Source organism: Cavia porcellus, unplaced genomic scaffold, assembly GCF_034190915.1.
Source record: "Cavia porcellus strain 051 isolate PalLab524CR breed Dunkin Hartley unplaced genomic scaffold, mCavPor4.1 scaffold_17, whole genome shotgun sequence".
Classification (NCBI taxonomy): Eukaryota; Metazoa; Chordata; class Mammalia; order Rodentia; family Caviidae; genus Cavia; species Cavia porcellus.
The window spans coordinates 54626706-54638724 of NW_026947500.1; the positions used below are offsets into that span (position 1 = coordinate 54626706).

The following is a 12019-nucleotide window of genomic DNA, read 5'->3' on the forward strand; positions in this document are numbered from 1 at the left end:
GGAAAACGCCAAGTAGTGACAGAGGCAGAGGATGAAGGGACATGGACACCAGGCAAGCACCTCCCAGGACGGTTAGCAGTCCACGAAGGCAGGGAGAAGAACACCTGGCTTCAGGAAGAGACCCCAAGAGTGCCTGGCCTTGGATAGCTGTGTCTTGGATTTGTAGCCTCCAGAATGAGAGAGCAAAGCCAGCAGATTTGTGGTGCTTTGTGTCCGCAGTTCCAAGGTACTACTTGGCAGGGACTGACAGACTTAGGCTGCCATCCAGGGAACATGCTCTCAGGGACCCAGGACAACATCAGAAATGCCAGTGCAGAGGAAGATGCAGTCATTTAACTAATAAATATATATAGTCACTCGGAGTCCTCTACTCCTTTTGAGGGTCCTTGCTCCAATCCTTTGAGTGTGTGCTCTTTAAATTCTGCCTGATGAGTCCCTTCCTAACTCATCTCTCACATTGTTTTTCTGTGATGGAAGTCAGGAACCTGTGGGAAGCCAGGTTTCCTCCTTGGCAGCTTTGAGGGCTTCTGTGGACCATATCTGGTACCTGAGTGACACTGAACCAGGTTTGAGCTCTGGAATCAGAGCTCTGAACTATGTTGTCCTTTAGAGGACAAGTTCCCTTCACCTACTGCAGTATTCCCACCTCCCTCCTGGTCTGAGCTTCTTCTACATCCCCGTCCATCATAACAGAGAGAAAGAAGGAAGAGAGAAGGAGAGGGAGAGAGAAAGGGGGAGGGAGAGGGGAAGGAAAAGGTGGAGGGGAGGGAAAGGGAGAGGGGGAGGAGAGGGGTAGGAGAGGGGGAGAGAGGGAGAGGGAGGGATAGAGCACACAAATCAACTTGCAACCTCACCATGCTGTACCACTCTCTGATCTGGGGAGGAAGAGCTCTGCTCAGGGAGCCATGCTTTAGACAGTGTCGCCTGTGTTTTTCTGGAGTGAGGGGTGAAAGAGATGTGTTGGGCCGAAAGGAAGTGCTACCCCAAGCCTGGGCCTCCAGAATTCTCTGCCCAAATGGCCATGAAGTTATACCAGAGGCCCCTCCCTGATGGCCAAGGGACAGTGTCAGATGGCAACATGGTGGAGCTTGGGCCTGTCACCTGGGATCCCTGCAGGCTGCACACAGTGCAGGTCAGGGTGGGCTTAGAAGGTGGGTGGACTTGGCCATGGGCAGAGAAGGTGAGGGGAGGAAAGTGGAAACAGACAGGGTCCTCACCACACTGTGGAACCCAGAGGCCTGAGGACTCAGAGGATTCTCAGATGCTCTCTGTTTTTCTTTCCTTTTGTAACCCCATCAAGTGCCACAGTTGACTTTATCCTTGAGGGCAGGGTTTGTTTTTGTTGGGTTTTTTTTGAGCTTTGAATTTGTATGGAAAAGGGGGCAGAGGGGAATAATGAAAATGAAAAAAACATGGAACTATTATTCTTCAACTTTTATGTATCAAACAGATGCGTTATGCAATCCATGAGGTGATGATGCATTATTAGCCAAATGAAAATTTAGTGCTTTATCTTGTTTAGTGTGCTACATGCAGGATGCATCGCTATCACCGTAAACCCTAACTTGGGTAGGTAACATTGCCAGGGACAGAGCTATAAGTGGAAGTACAGTGTGAGTCACCTTTCAGGCTGTCTACAAGTGGAGTCTGTGCAGACTTGCAGGTGGCACCTTTACCCACCAGGACAGTGCATTTTCTCATTTCCTAACCAATATGGAAAAGTTCAGACTAACAGAGCAAACTGTGCTGGGCCAGTCATTCATATTTCATTTTGGTTGAGTCAAATCTCTGGGGGGTAAATTTCAGAAATTAATTAATTATATTGTACATTTTAGATATAAATAATGATCACATTCAGTGTAGGAATTTTGGGCCTGTTCAAAATATGACTTGATTCTTTTTTTCCATTACCCTGCCCTCCCTTCAGTCCCTGGTCCCCTCCTTATTTACAAAAGCTTTGTTTCCATTTTGTCTCATTTTTTCTTTTCCCTTTCTTCTTTTACCCTTCTCCCTCACTTGTTCCCCTTCTATTTGAGCATTTGCTTTCTAGTTCACATTATCTGTTATACATTTTGGTCTTTATTTACACATTCAGATTCTCACACCTGAGAACCAAGCAATATTTCCATGTGTTGATTCACTTAAGAGTATGATCTCAAGGTGCATCCATTTAGCTGGAAATGACTCGTTTATCCTTCTTTATAGCAGAGGAACATTGCATTGTATCAAAACCCTGCGCCTTATTTATCTATTCCTCAGTTCCTGGGCATTACTGTTTCCAAGATTTAGCTATTGCAAATTTTGCAGGTATAAACATGGGTGCACATATGTCACAATATATATGATGCTTTTAATTCTTTTGGGAAGATACCCAAGAGGGGAATCAAATGGAACTTCTAGTGCTAGCTTTTTCATGAATCTGCACACTGATTTCTACAGTGGTTGTGTTGTAGAAACCAGTGCTGAACAAAAAGGAAGGCACTTGGCACTGAGGCGTTTGGAAGGCAGTGATCTATTACACTAGTGGTCCAAGAGGAATCAGTTGCAAATCACCAACCTTGACTGAGAGTGAAACAGAAGCTTATACACAGTTTGTAAGCAGGAAGTACAAAAGCTGATAGCAGGTTATCAGGTGACTGGTTATGAGAATTAAGTCATACATGGTCAGGCAGCATTAACTAAAGACAACCATTTTTTATGCGGTAGGGAAATTCTTGGAAAAGGGGTGCTGAGTGGGGCAGATAGTTAGAAAGTCCTAGAAACATGTTGGAAAAGCAGGCTACATTCTTGTGTGGGAAAATATAGCCCTTGCACTGGGACCATGGAGGCTGACCTGAACCAGGCCATCTGTGAGAAACAGCTGCGCACAGGCTGAGTAATTACTCAGTCAAGGCTGAGTAATTTAGAGTAGGTGTAATTAAGTGACAGGTGGGGGGAGCACATCTTGTCTCCATACAGTAACAGACAACTAATAGATTTTTAAAAGTTTCTTGCTATGAAATTGCACTGTAGTTGCACAAGCCTGCGCTCAGGGGTTGGTGTTTTTGTCTTAAGGACTGAGGTATGGATGATGATGTTAGTTGCTCCCATTTATGAACCCCATCCCCTTTAACCCCACAGTGTTCGATTCTACATTAAAGAGAATTGCTGCACTCTTCACCTCTGGGTCCCATCTTTATGGTTCCTGCCTTCCCAGTCCACTGCTGGGGTTGTTGCAAACTTCCAGCTGATGACATTCTCAGGGTCTGGTCCCCTGAGGAGCATGCTGGGGCTTCAACGCAGCGCTGCTTCTTCAGCTCTTCACAGTGGAAGGCAGAGAGCTGGGATCTCCTTATTGATAATCATTGCTCGGTAGATAGTATTTCCGCCCCTCAGACAGGCTAAGCTCTTGTCTGGAATGCTATTCACATGGGCTTTGCACTGACCATTCTCATCGCCTACGTTTTATCTTATGTTACTGCTTCAGAATGACTGTGTTGAGCTCTCTCTCCAAAATTAGTACACTTCCATGTCATTATTTTTGACTTTGCTAAAATTACTACACAAATGTACTCTGCCTATGAAGGTAGAGATGTATTCATTGCTGTCTTTCATACCAGACACACAGCAAGTAATCATCATATTTCTCTCATGCTGAGGCAGGAGAAGAGTCAAGTGGAAATGGACAGCAGGAATCTTGTTCACAGGGCTTCCTCCCAGTGAGAGTGCTCCTCCCTCCTGCAGTTTACAGTTTCCAGTGAGGCAGAAGATGTCAGCCAGAATGTGCCTTGACACCTCGTATAAACCAGTGGTGATATGAGTCCCTCTGGCATGTCTCTCCAATTCCTGTCACACTTCGATAATGAGGGTATGCACTGTCCTCTGTATGTCCCAGCACAGTCCAGCACCTGCTTTTGAGGCAGACCCAGCATCCAACACATAGAATGCTGAGCAGAGGGCAGGGATGGCCTGGGGCAGAACCTGCCTTTGGATCAGCAGCACAGATGGTCTCTCAGTTTCCTCTATAGAATCACGTAGGCTCTCCAATTACTCATCAAGCTGGCTGGTGCTTATGTTCACACAGCTTTCTATACAGTCTTTTTATCTCCACCAGAGAAATGCATGTTGGGTGGAGGCGTCGAGATGAATACCTGCCCACCCCACACACCTGCCTCCATTACCCACCCTTTTCACAGACACTGTTAGGATTTCCACACAGGTCTCAGGGTCTGTTTCTACCTTTTTTGGCCTTTGTTCTCATGGGTGTGCTTTCTGCATGCCAGTGTGGAATCCCAATCTGGCCTCAGGCCTCTTGAACCAGTTGTTTTTATTGCTGGGTACAATCATTCTCTTTCTTGTCCCCTTTAGCTAAAACTGTCCATGTACTTAAGGTTTAAGATGCTTTCTTCATTGTCCTTATCAAATGACTCCAATTCATATCAGATGGCCTATAACTCCAGGTAGTTTTCCTAAACAGCACTGAACAAGCTCGATGTGAGCAATCATCACAATAATTCTCTCTGCTCTGGACCAATCCATTATGTTTCCTTTCTTACCCATTAGGGTGGATGCCCAGTGTATCCCTTGGGAATATCCCGTATTTTGAGCTTCATAATCTCTGTTATATATTACAGCAGTTAACTGAATAAGTGTTGTACAGCTAAGAAACAACAAAGATGTGAAATCATGGGCACTGTTGTTTGTTTCAAGTATCGTTTTGTGTAGTGTGACAGTAATATTTTGAAAGAAGCTAACCTTAAGAAGCATAGGTAATAGAATAACAACTTCCAGTGTTTTCTGAACCCAGTTAACACAGAATCTCTGGGATCAAGAGCAGGAGTGCTCACAATGCTCAAAGCATCTGAGGAAACAACATGTGGATAAATGTGACATGGGCCACGATGTAATTCCTTGAATTCATACTGGGGAATAATGTAATATATTATGTTATTGGTGAATCTCCAAGGAGCACTCCTGTCTGTGATTTTGGGCTCTCTGTGCTTCTAGTGGCTTTCAATTTCTACTGTTTTCCAAGTTACCTTACAGGCTCTGGTACTGCATTCAGCTAGGACCAGTTTTGGTAGTTGGGTATTTCTTAGATGCTGGATGGCTGAACCCTAGGCTCCCATCTACCAACTGACTCAGCCTAGCAGCTTAGGAGTTAGTCAATTTTAATTAAGTTAGAAACAAACAGACACAGGCATGCAATAAAATATGCCAAGTTTTACTTAAAAATACAAACAGCCTTTTCTCAAAGGCATCATAAGGGGATTACAATAGTTTAAAATGAGTTAAAAACAGACCTGTTTATAAAAACAGAAGACCACATCATGTGATTAAACCAGGTAACTTTTTGTTGCTACTTCATGTCCAAGGCAGGAAGTTTCTGAAATTCTGATGAAAGCCCTGCTACGATGATTGTTGACTGCGTGGCCCATAAAAAAGAGTTGACTGTGGAAAAAACAAAGTCCATAAGCAGCTGACATTTGTTACTTATCAAACTCCCATTTCAGGGATGTCGCTCAAATAAGGGGGTGGGTGTAAGGGTGCTCCTTGGGTTCATCTGCATGGGAATGAACCAAGGAACTTTCTATAGCTGTAAGAAATGAGCTCTGTGACACACAGTCTTAAAATAGTCCTGACTTTCAGACAGGAGCAACACAGATTCTGCCTCCTAAAGATTATAGGAAAAGGAAAACAGAGCAAGAGGCAAAAATCACACACACACACACACACACACACACACACACACACACACACGTGAATCTTGTAATGTTTGAAATGTTTGAAATGGACCCAGTGATAAAACTCCAGCAATTTCATCCATTTGTTTCCTGCACACCCTCCTAACCCTGACATTTGTTCTCTTTGGGGAACTCGTGAAGAAAACGTTTCAAACTGACAACTCCAGAACTCCTAACCAATGTCTCTTGCTGTTACAGGCATTGGTTTTGGATTCTAATGTCCAACTGAACTTTGTAAAGGGAAATCTTACAGTGAGGGAAAAACATCCCAGGATAAGGGGAGAATTCTAAGACTGACAATGGCAGGGTCTTCTTCAAATCAACTCTGCATGCTATGGGACACAAGGGATGAGAGAGCGAAGGCCACACACCCCTGTGTACCCCTCTGCTCCAGAATCAGGGACCACGCAGGCCTCTGTGTGGTGGTATGTGTTGGGTTTAGGGGGTGGAGTGCTTCACTTTACCTGTTTGCAATTGCCTTGAATTTTTTTGCTTTGGTTAATAAATACTTGATTTGGCACATTACCTGTGGGCCTTGTGGGACTCCTTACCCAGTTATCCCGGAAGTGACTTTTGCCACATTTCTGGCAATATCTATATTGTACCAAGAACCACTGTTGAAGAACAGGTTTTTGGATGAAGCGTGAAGAGAGCAGAGTGTCATTGCGTAGTCCAGAGGAGCTTTCAGAAGGAAAAAGAGAAAAGAAATTAAGCAGCGACACAAAGGTTTGAAAGCTGTTGTTCCTGGGATTGAACTTCAGGCTCAGGCATCATAAAGTGGCACGCAGACCTCTCTTTGCCATGTTACCATGAGTTGCAGCAGGATTGCTATTGTTCTAATAGTGGTGTCATTGTCTGTTTGATTTCTTTTTCATTTTTCTGATTTTTTATCTTCAAAATAAAATTGAAAAAACCTGAAACTCAGTATTCTGGTTTAATTGCAGCATGGCTCTGTGATACAGAAGTGGGTTTGGGGGAGCAGGCTGGGCCCTCGGAGTCTGTCGCTGTGATGTAACACCTTAATGGAGATCTCACAGGTTCACTAATATTATAACTCTTTGCTGCTTTAAGAATAACACAGCTGTGTTGCTGTTGTTCAATAGCATCAGCCTCTCACCACATCCTCCTTTGGGGGATCATAAATCATGGATACAGAAACTGCTGTGTTAGGTTGATAAATACTCTATCAAGGAGATATTCAGAGTGTTGGAGAAATTATTGCTTGTAAGTAGTAATGAGTCTAAAACAAGACATTCCTAGAATCTCTTCAAGTTTGCTTAATAGATTAGCAAGACTGTTTGAGTACTTCTATTAAAGATGTGATCAGAGAAGACCCCATCAGGTAGGGGGACAGGGACCAGAGCTCACTCACCACTGCACAGTGACAGGACAGTGTATGATATGTTGGGCTGCTTTGCCTTGAAGCAAACCTGGGGCTCTTAGGTGTGAGAAGCTGGCAAATCCCTTACTCTGCTTCTCAGTCCTCACCTAGGAATGGAAGTGACTCCTGCATCGAGTCCATGCTGAGGATTCAGAGCTGTAGCTCTTTGAACCCTGTTGCCAGCAGAGTAGGACCTTACCTACGGTTATTGATATGAACAACGGGCAGACAGCATCTTTGCTCAAGAGCTGACACCTAGCTGAATTTATGATTTGTGAGCCTTCTAATTCTTTCCTTATTTTATTCTAATTTGCTTATGAAAATACATACTTGCTCCTTAAATCACAGAAAATCCTTTTTAATGGGCTGTTTGATACTTAAGGTCACATTTCAGCACAAAGATTTTACTGTGCAGTTGAGGATCCAGGGAATATTCGGACTCACTTGGGAAATTGACACTCCAGTTCAACTTCAGCAGTATATAATCCATTTCTCGGTATGTAATTGAGCCAGGAATGGAAGGTAACCCCATCCATGTATACCTGATGGGAAAAGAGAACTTTGTGTGATCACTTGTCAGAATCTATTTTCAGATAAAAAACCTAGCTCTTCCAACATTTGTAGAGATCCAAATATCTTCTCTAATTAACTGGCAACACAGAAGGAAATTATTATTATTTTATTTTAAAGACAATAAAGCAAAATAAAACAAAACAGAAAAAGAAGATCAGAGCAAAACAATGCAAATAACATAGAACTTCAGAATAAAACAAGAGGAAACGGTCATAGTGTTTTCTTCCAAATAGTTGCGTATACCTTCACACACAATAAGTTAATACAAAACTTAATAGTATAAAAGTAATTGAAACTAAAGAATGAGAGACTTATGGGCCTTCAAAATCAGGCAATATGTAATCAATAATGGCTACCATAATGTCTCTTGTTTTTTTCAAAATGGCTATCCATACCTTCATACATACTGATATCAAATAATTGAAAGCAGACTAAAACCAATCAAAACCAAGAATAAAAGCATTATTGGACTTCAAAACAAAATGATAGGAAATCAGCAATGGCTACCATGTTGTCTCGTTTTCTTCAAAGTAGGTTTTCATACCATCACACATAATAAAATCGATTCTTGTTAATTCTTTAGATGAAGTCTAGGTCTATATCAGCATATATATGTACTTCTATCCCAGAAAGAAATTATTAATGAGGAAATAAATGAAAAACATGCAATGCATGACTTTTGAGAATTTTGCAAGTGAGGGTGCAGTGACTGGAAAGGCCTACTATTCGCTATCTCAAAATTCTAGGAAAGAAAGATTTTTATAGGTACTTAGGAGACATTTTTTCTTATAAGGATGATTGAAAGAACAAAAATATTATGACACTTTGAAACACTTTATCTGATACTTCTGAACTAAAATATACTATTTTCCCTTTATTTCTCATTCCCAAATTGCTGAACATATTAGGTGTTTAAAAGGAAAAGTAGCTAGTTAAAAGTGATGGGAACCATATATTTCAGAGCCTGAGTGAGAAAAAAATCCATGCCTTGGTTTGTTAGTTAGCCAGGAACAGAATATGGCTAACCAACTAAATTTTCTGAACTTAAAATATATACTTATCATAGGGAACATTTGAAATATGTTTAGTGGTCAATAAATGAAACAATTCCATTGATTATAGGAAATTCATATTTCAATTTCTCTGTTTATATGTAATCCACTTTGGCCTTTTTTTCCCTTTACTTCTGCTATAGCAATCCTGCTATTGCTATTTTTGCTACTGCAATTAATGTGTTTTTTTTATTCCTACTTGCAAAGAGATTCCCATGTCATTAAATTCTTGAATAAGTTGATTAGCTGCACACAATTCTATATGAGGACCCATCTGCTTCCATTGGGGTGAAGTTGGTTTATCTCATTCAGCTATTAAAAAGATTTAAGATAGAGAAGACAATTTTAAAGGTATAAAGTACTCTCATTATATTGTCAGACTATAGACTGTTTCAGTTGTAAGTATTTAAACTTCTGGGTGAAAGTTTGCATAGAACAAGGGAGAAGAGAAAGTGACTAGGGTTTTTTTAGACCATTTTCCCAACCTGGACCCCAGGAGCATTCGAGGCCAGATAACTCTTTGTTGTAGAAGACCATGCAATGTCCTGGCAGCATCTCTGGCTTCTGAAGCATGATTGGTGTGTTTTCAGTGATATTTTTGAATGAGAGAACAAGCAAAGTCTAGTTTTAGTTCAAGACCTTCCCAGCTCATTCCTTCCTCTGAACCTCCCTCCCTGGAAATTTCTTTTGCCCTTGTTATCCAATCCATTTTGCTTGTCCCAGAGCTGTTCTCACTGAAAACACAGCAATTAGGCTAGGCAGCAGCACGCTTGGTTCTGCTAAGCACTAACTCCACACTGCTGGCCTTTATGCCTCAGTGCCTTGCTCTGATGTGGGGATAGCACCAGTCTCACAGGGTTACAGGAAGAGCCTCAAGTGTAGCTACCTTCCCATGCTATGCATGCCACACCTGCCCCACCGCACAAGCTGTGGGCTCCTTGAGAGACAGATCATCAAGTTTATCTGCTTAGAGGCTCAATTTCTTTCACATAGCAGTCCTCTGATGGGCAAATGAAAACAACAAAAACAGTCATGTGTCCTCCTCTGGGGAGGAATACCTGTACCATATTATAATCCAAATACAAATCAGCCTTCCCGAGGATGTTATAGATGGCACTGGGTAAAAAGGTTGCTTCTCTTACCAGCATTTTAATTCCACAGAGGTTGACAGGATAACTGAAATGAACTTCATCTAATAGCACAAGAGAAGGCCCACAGCCGGTCCCTAAAGATAATTCGTCAGGGTATACCAATTGATCTGCGCCAAACATTGTCGTTTTAGCAATAGCATGGAAATTAAAACGGGTGCACTGCACCGACACTGTTAAAAGAGAAGAGAAAACAATCAGCTTAAAGAACAATTTAAATTTGAGTGGGAATAGGCCACTTGAAGGAAACCCACATGAATACCCCTCTTCTCACTGCTTTAAGGGTTCCTGTCCTTACCGCCTGTCCCCCAGTGGCCACCATCAAGTTGCACTATGCTCAGAAAGAACCCTCAGAGCTCTATCTGGTCCAGGATCCTAACGTGATGTCTCTATAGAACTTGAGCCCTTTGCTGACAGATCACACATTTAAGTCTTTAGCCATAGCAGTGTGCCACAAGATAGCTGATATCCACTATGTGACGAGATTAAAGTGACAAGGTCGAAGAAGCAGGACAGAGCCAGGACTGGGAATTGTGCTGGCTTGTCACTCTTGGGACTGAAATCCTGGCATCCCAGGAGACCAGTATGTTGTATTTATGCTGGTGTGGACCCTTCTCCTGAGTTTTAGGCTCATTTCTCTGGTTAGCTACTAGATATGAAGAATATACTTGAAATAATCCTTTCAAAAGGGACATTTTTCAATAGAGAACTCGTAATTTTACCCAATTTCCTGTATATTTTCTCTGTAGGGCAGTCAATAGCACCATAATCCATCCAATATCCAAGCCAAAAGAATTTAGAATTTATTTCCAATTCCTTCTTTCCTTTCATAGGCACAATCTACTCTACCCAAATCTTTTCACTTATTCCTTGGAAGTTTAGCTCACACCTGTTCATGGTCACAGTACTGCCATCTCACTTGGGATGGGTCAGCAGCCTCCTACAGGAGTGCATTGCCTCCAGATTCCCTCTCTTTTTAGGATGGCTGTGGACACAACCACTTGACCAGTGTGTATGCAGATTTCTCCTTCCTCTCATAATTTGCATAAAACCTGAAATCTCTGTGGCCTAGAAAACCCTTATTCCCTTTCACTGAACTTCCAGCCCTTGGAAAAACAAGCATCTTAAATGTCCTTTTTGTGGTGCTCTGGGAAGCAACTGGACACCTGGAATCAAGGGCAGCCTGGGGTCAGTCTTTGTAGGACACAGAAGGCCAGTCTGTGCCCCACCTTCGTGGCTGAAGGGAAGCACTGGAGAGTTTAAGAAGGACTGTGCAGAGTTGTAGCTTAAGAAAAAATAACTCTGGTAACCCAGATGGGAAGAGAGGCAATGGGGTAGGGAGACCAGTGTGGATATGTGGTTGAGTAATTCAGGGAGAGTCATGTAGAAGAGCAATCCTCCCACAGGTGACTTCCTGGGAAATTCCAAGTAGGAAAAGTGAGGGGTGAGGAGGTGGAATAAACTGTGGGAAAACTCAGAGAACATAACAGCAACCTGAGTACAGGATTCATTTGACACCTTTTGCTGGACCCAAGGAGAGAATAAAGCCTGGCACTGGTGAGAATTACTAACTGTAGAATGGGACAATAAATTCTAGCAACCAAAAGTCTTAGGACTCCCAGTTATTAAGAAATTACCCCTTCAAAGCACCCCAGTGCATGTTCACTCTGATACCTCGTTCTTGCCCAGAGCAAATCCACAGGAAGGAAAGAAGTAGCAGCAATGATTCTTCTATCCTGAGCAAAGCCTTCATCATGCTAGCCATGGGGCTGAGACTTCCTTAGTCAACAAGCAAAGGAGAACTTGGAACTGGGGAGTCAGAATGCTTTTATACCTAAGGCTGCTCAGGTGTGTGCAGTTCACCCAATTCCCAGAGGAGAGTGGTTACCACTTTTCTCTGATCACTGTCATAGATGGGAGAAAGAAACAGATCTCTGGACACGGGTACTTTTCATGTTTTCCTGCTGTCTTGAATTTATCACCTATGGCCTGGATGAAGGATTAGTATTTGGGAAATCTGGTTGATCTTAAGGAGAGGCCTAAGGAAGGGTCCACACACAACACCTGAAGTCATTGCAACCAGGAAGCCAGGGACAGCAGCCCAGTTTCACTTGTTATTTACATCCTGAGGTTGGTTTGGTT

At 42.5% G+C, this 12019-nt stretch overlaps 1 protein-coding gene across 2 annotated transcripts; it reads right to left on the minus strand.

Moving 5' to 3' along the window:
• Positions 1–4691: 4691 nt before the first annotated feature.
• Positions 4692–11693, minus strand: LOC134471216 (oocyte-secreted protein 3-like). Of its 2 annotated transcripts, none has more exons than XM_063229274.1 (5): positions 11552–11693; positions 9872–10050; positions 7549–7646; positions 6250–6404; positions 4692–5430 (listed from the first exon to the last, which is right to left on the minus strand). In XM_063229274.1, exons 1-5 carry the CDS (start codon positions 11640–11642, stop codon positions 5339–5341), a joined length of 615 nt encoding a protein of 204 aa, XP_063085344.1. In that variant the 5' UTR covers positions 11643–11693; the 3' UTR covers positions 4692–5338. The 2 variants fall into 2 exon arrangements, with proteins under 2 accessions (XP_063085344.1, XP_063085346.1); XM_063229276.1 differs by having other exon boundaries at positions 4696–5430; positions 6275–6404.
• Positions 11694–12019: the final 326 nt, after the last annotated feature.

What these genes read in the sequence shown, in the direction of transcription:
- LOC134471216 (XM_063229274.1), bottom strand. Translation starts at nt 11,642, where the DNA reads ATGGCTAGCATGATGAAGGCTTTGCTCAGGATAGAAGAATCATTGCTG. An exon ending in TTGCTCTGGGCAAGAACGAG is followed by an intron (nt 10,051 to 11,551) that starts GTATCAGAGTGA and finishes CTCTTTTAACAG; the next exon opens with TGTCGGTGCAGTGCACCCGT. An exon ending in GAGTCCCACAAGGCCCACAG is followed by an intron (nt 5,431 to 6,249) that starts GTAATGTGCCAA and finishes TTTTTTCCACAG; the next exon opens with TCAACTCTTTTTTATGGGCC.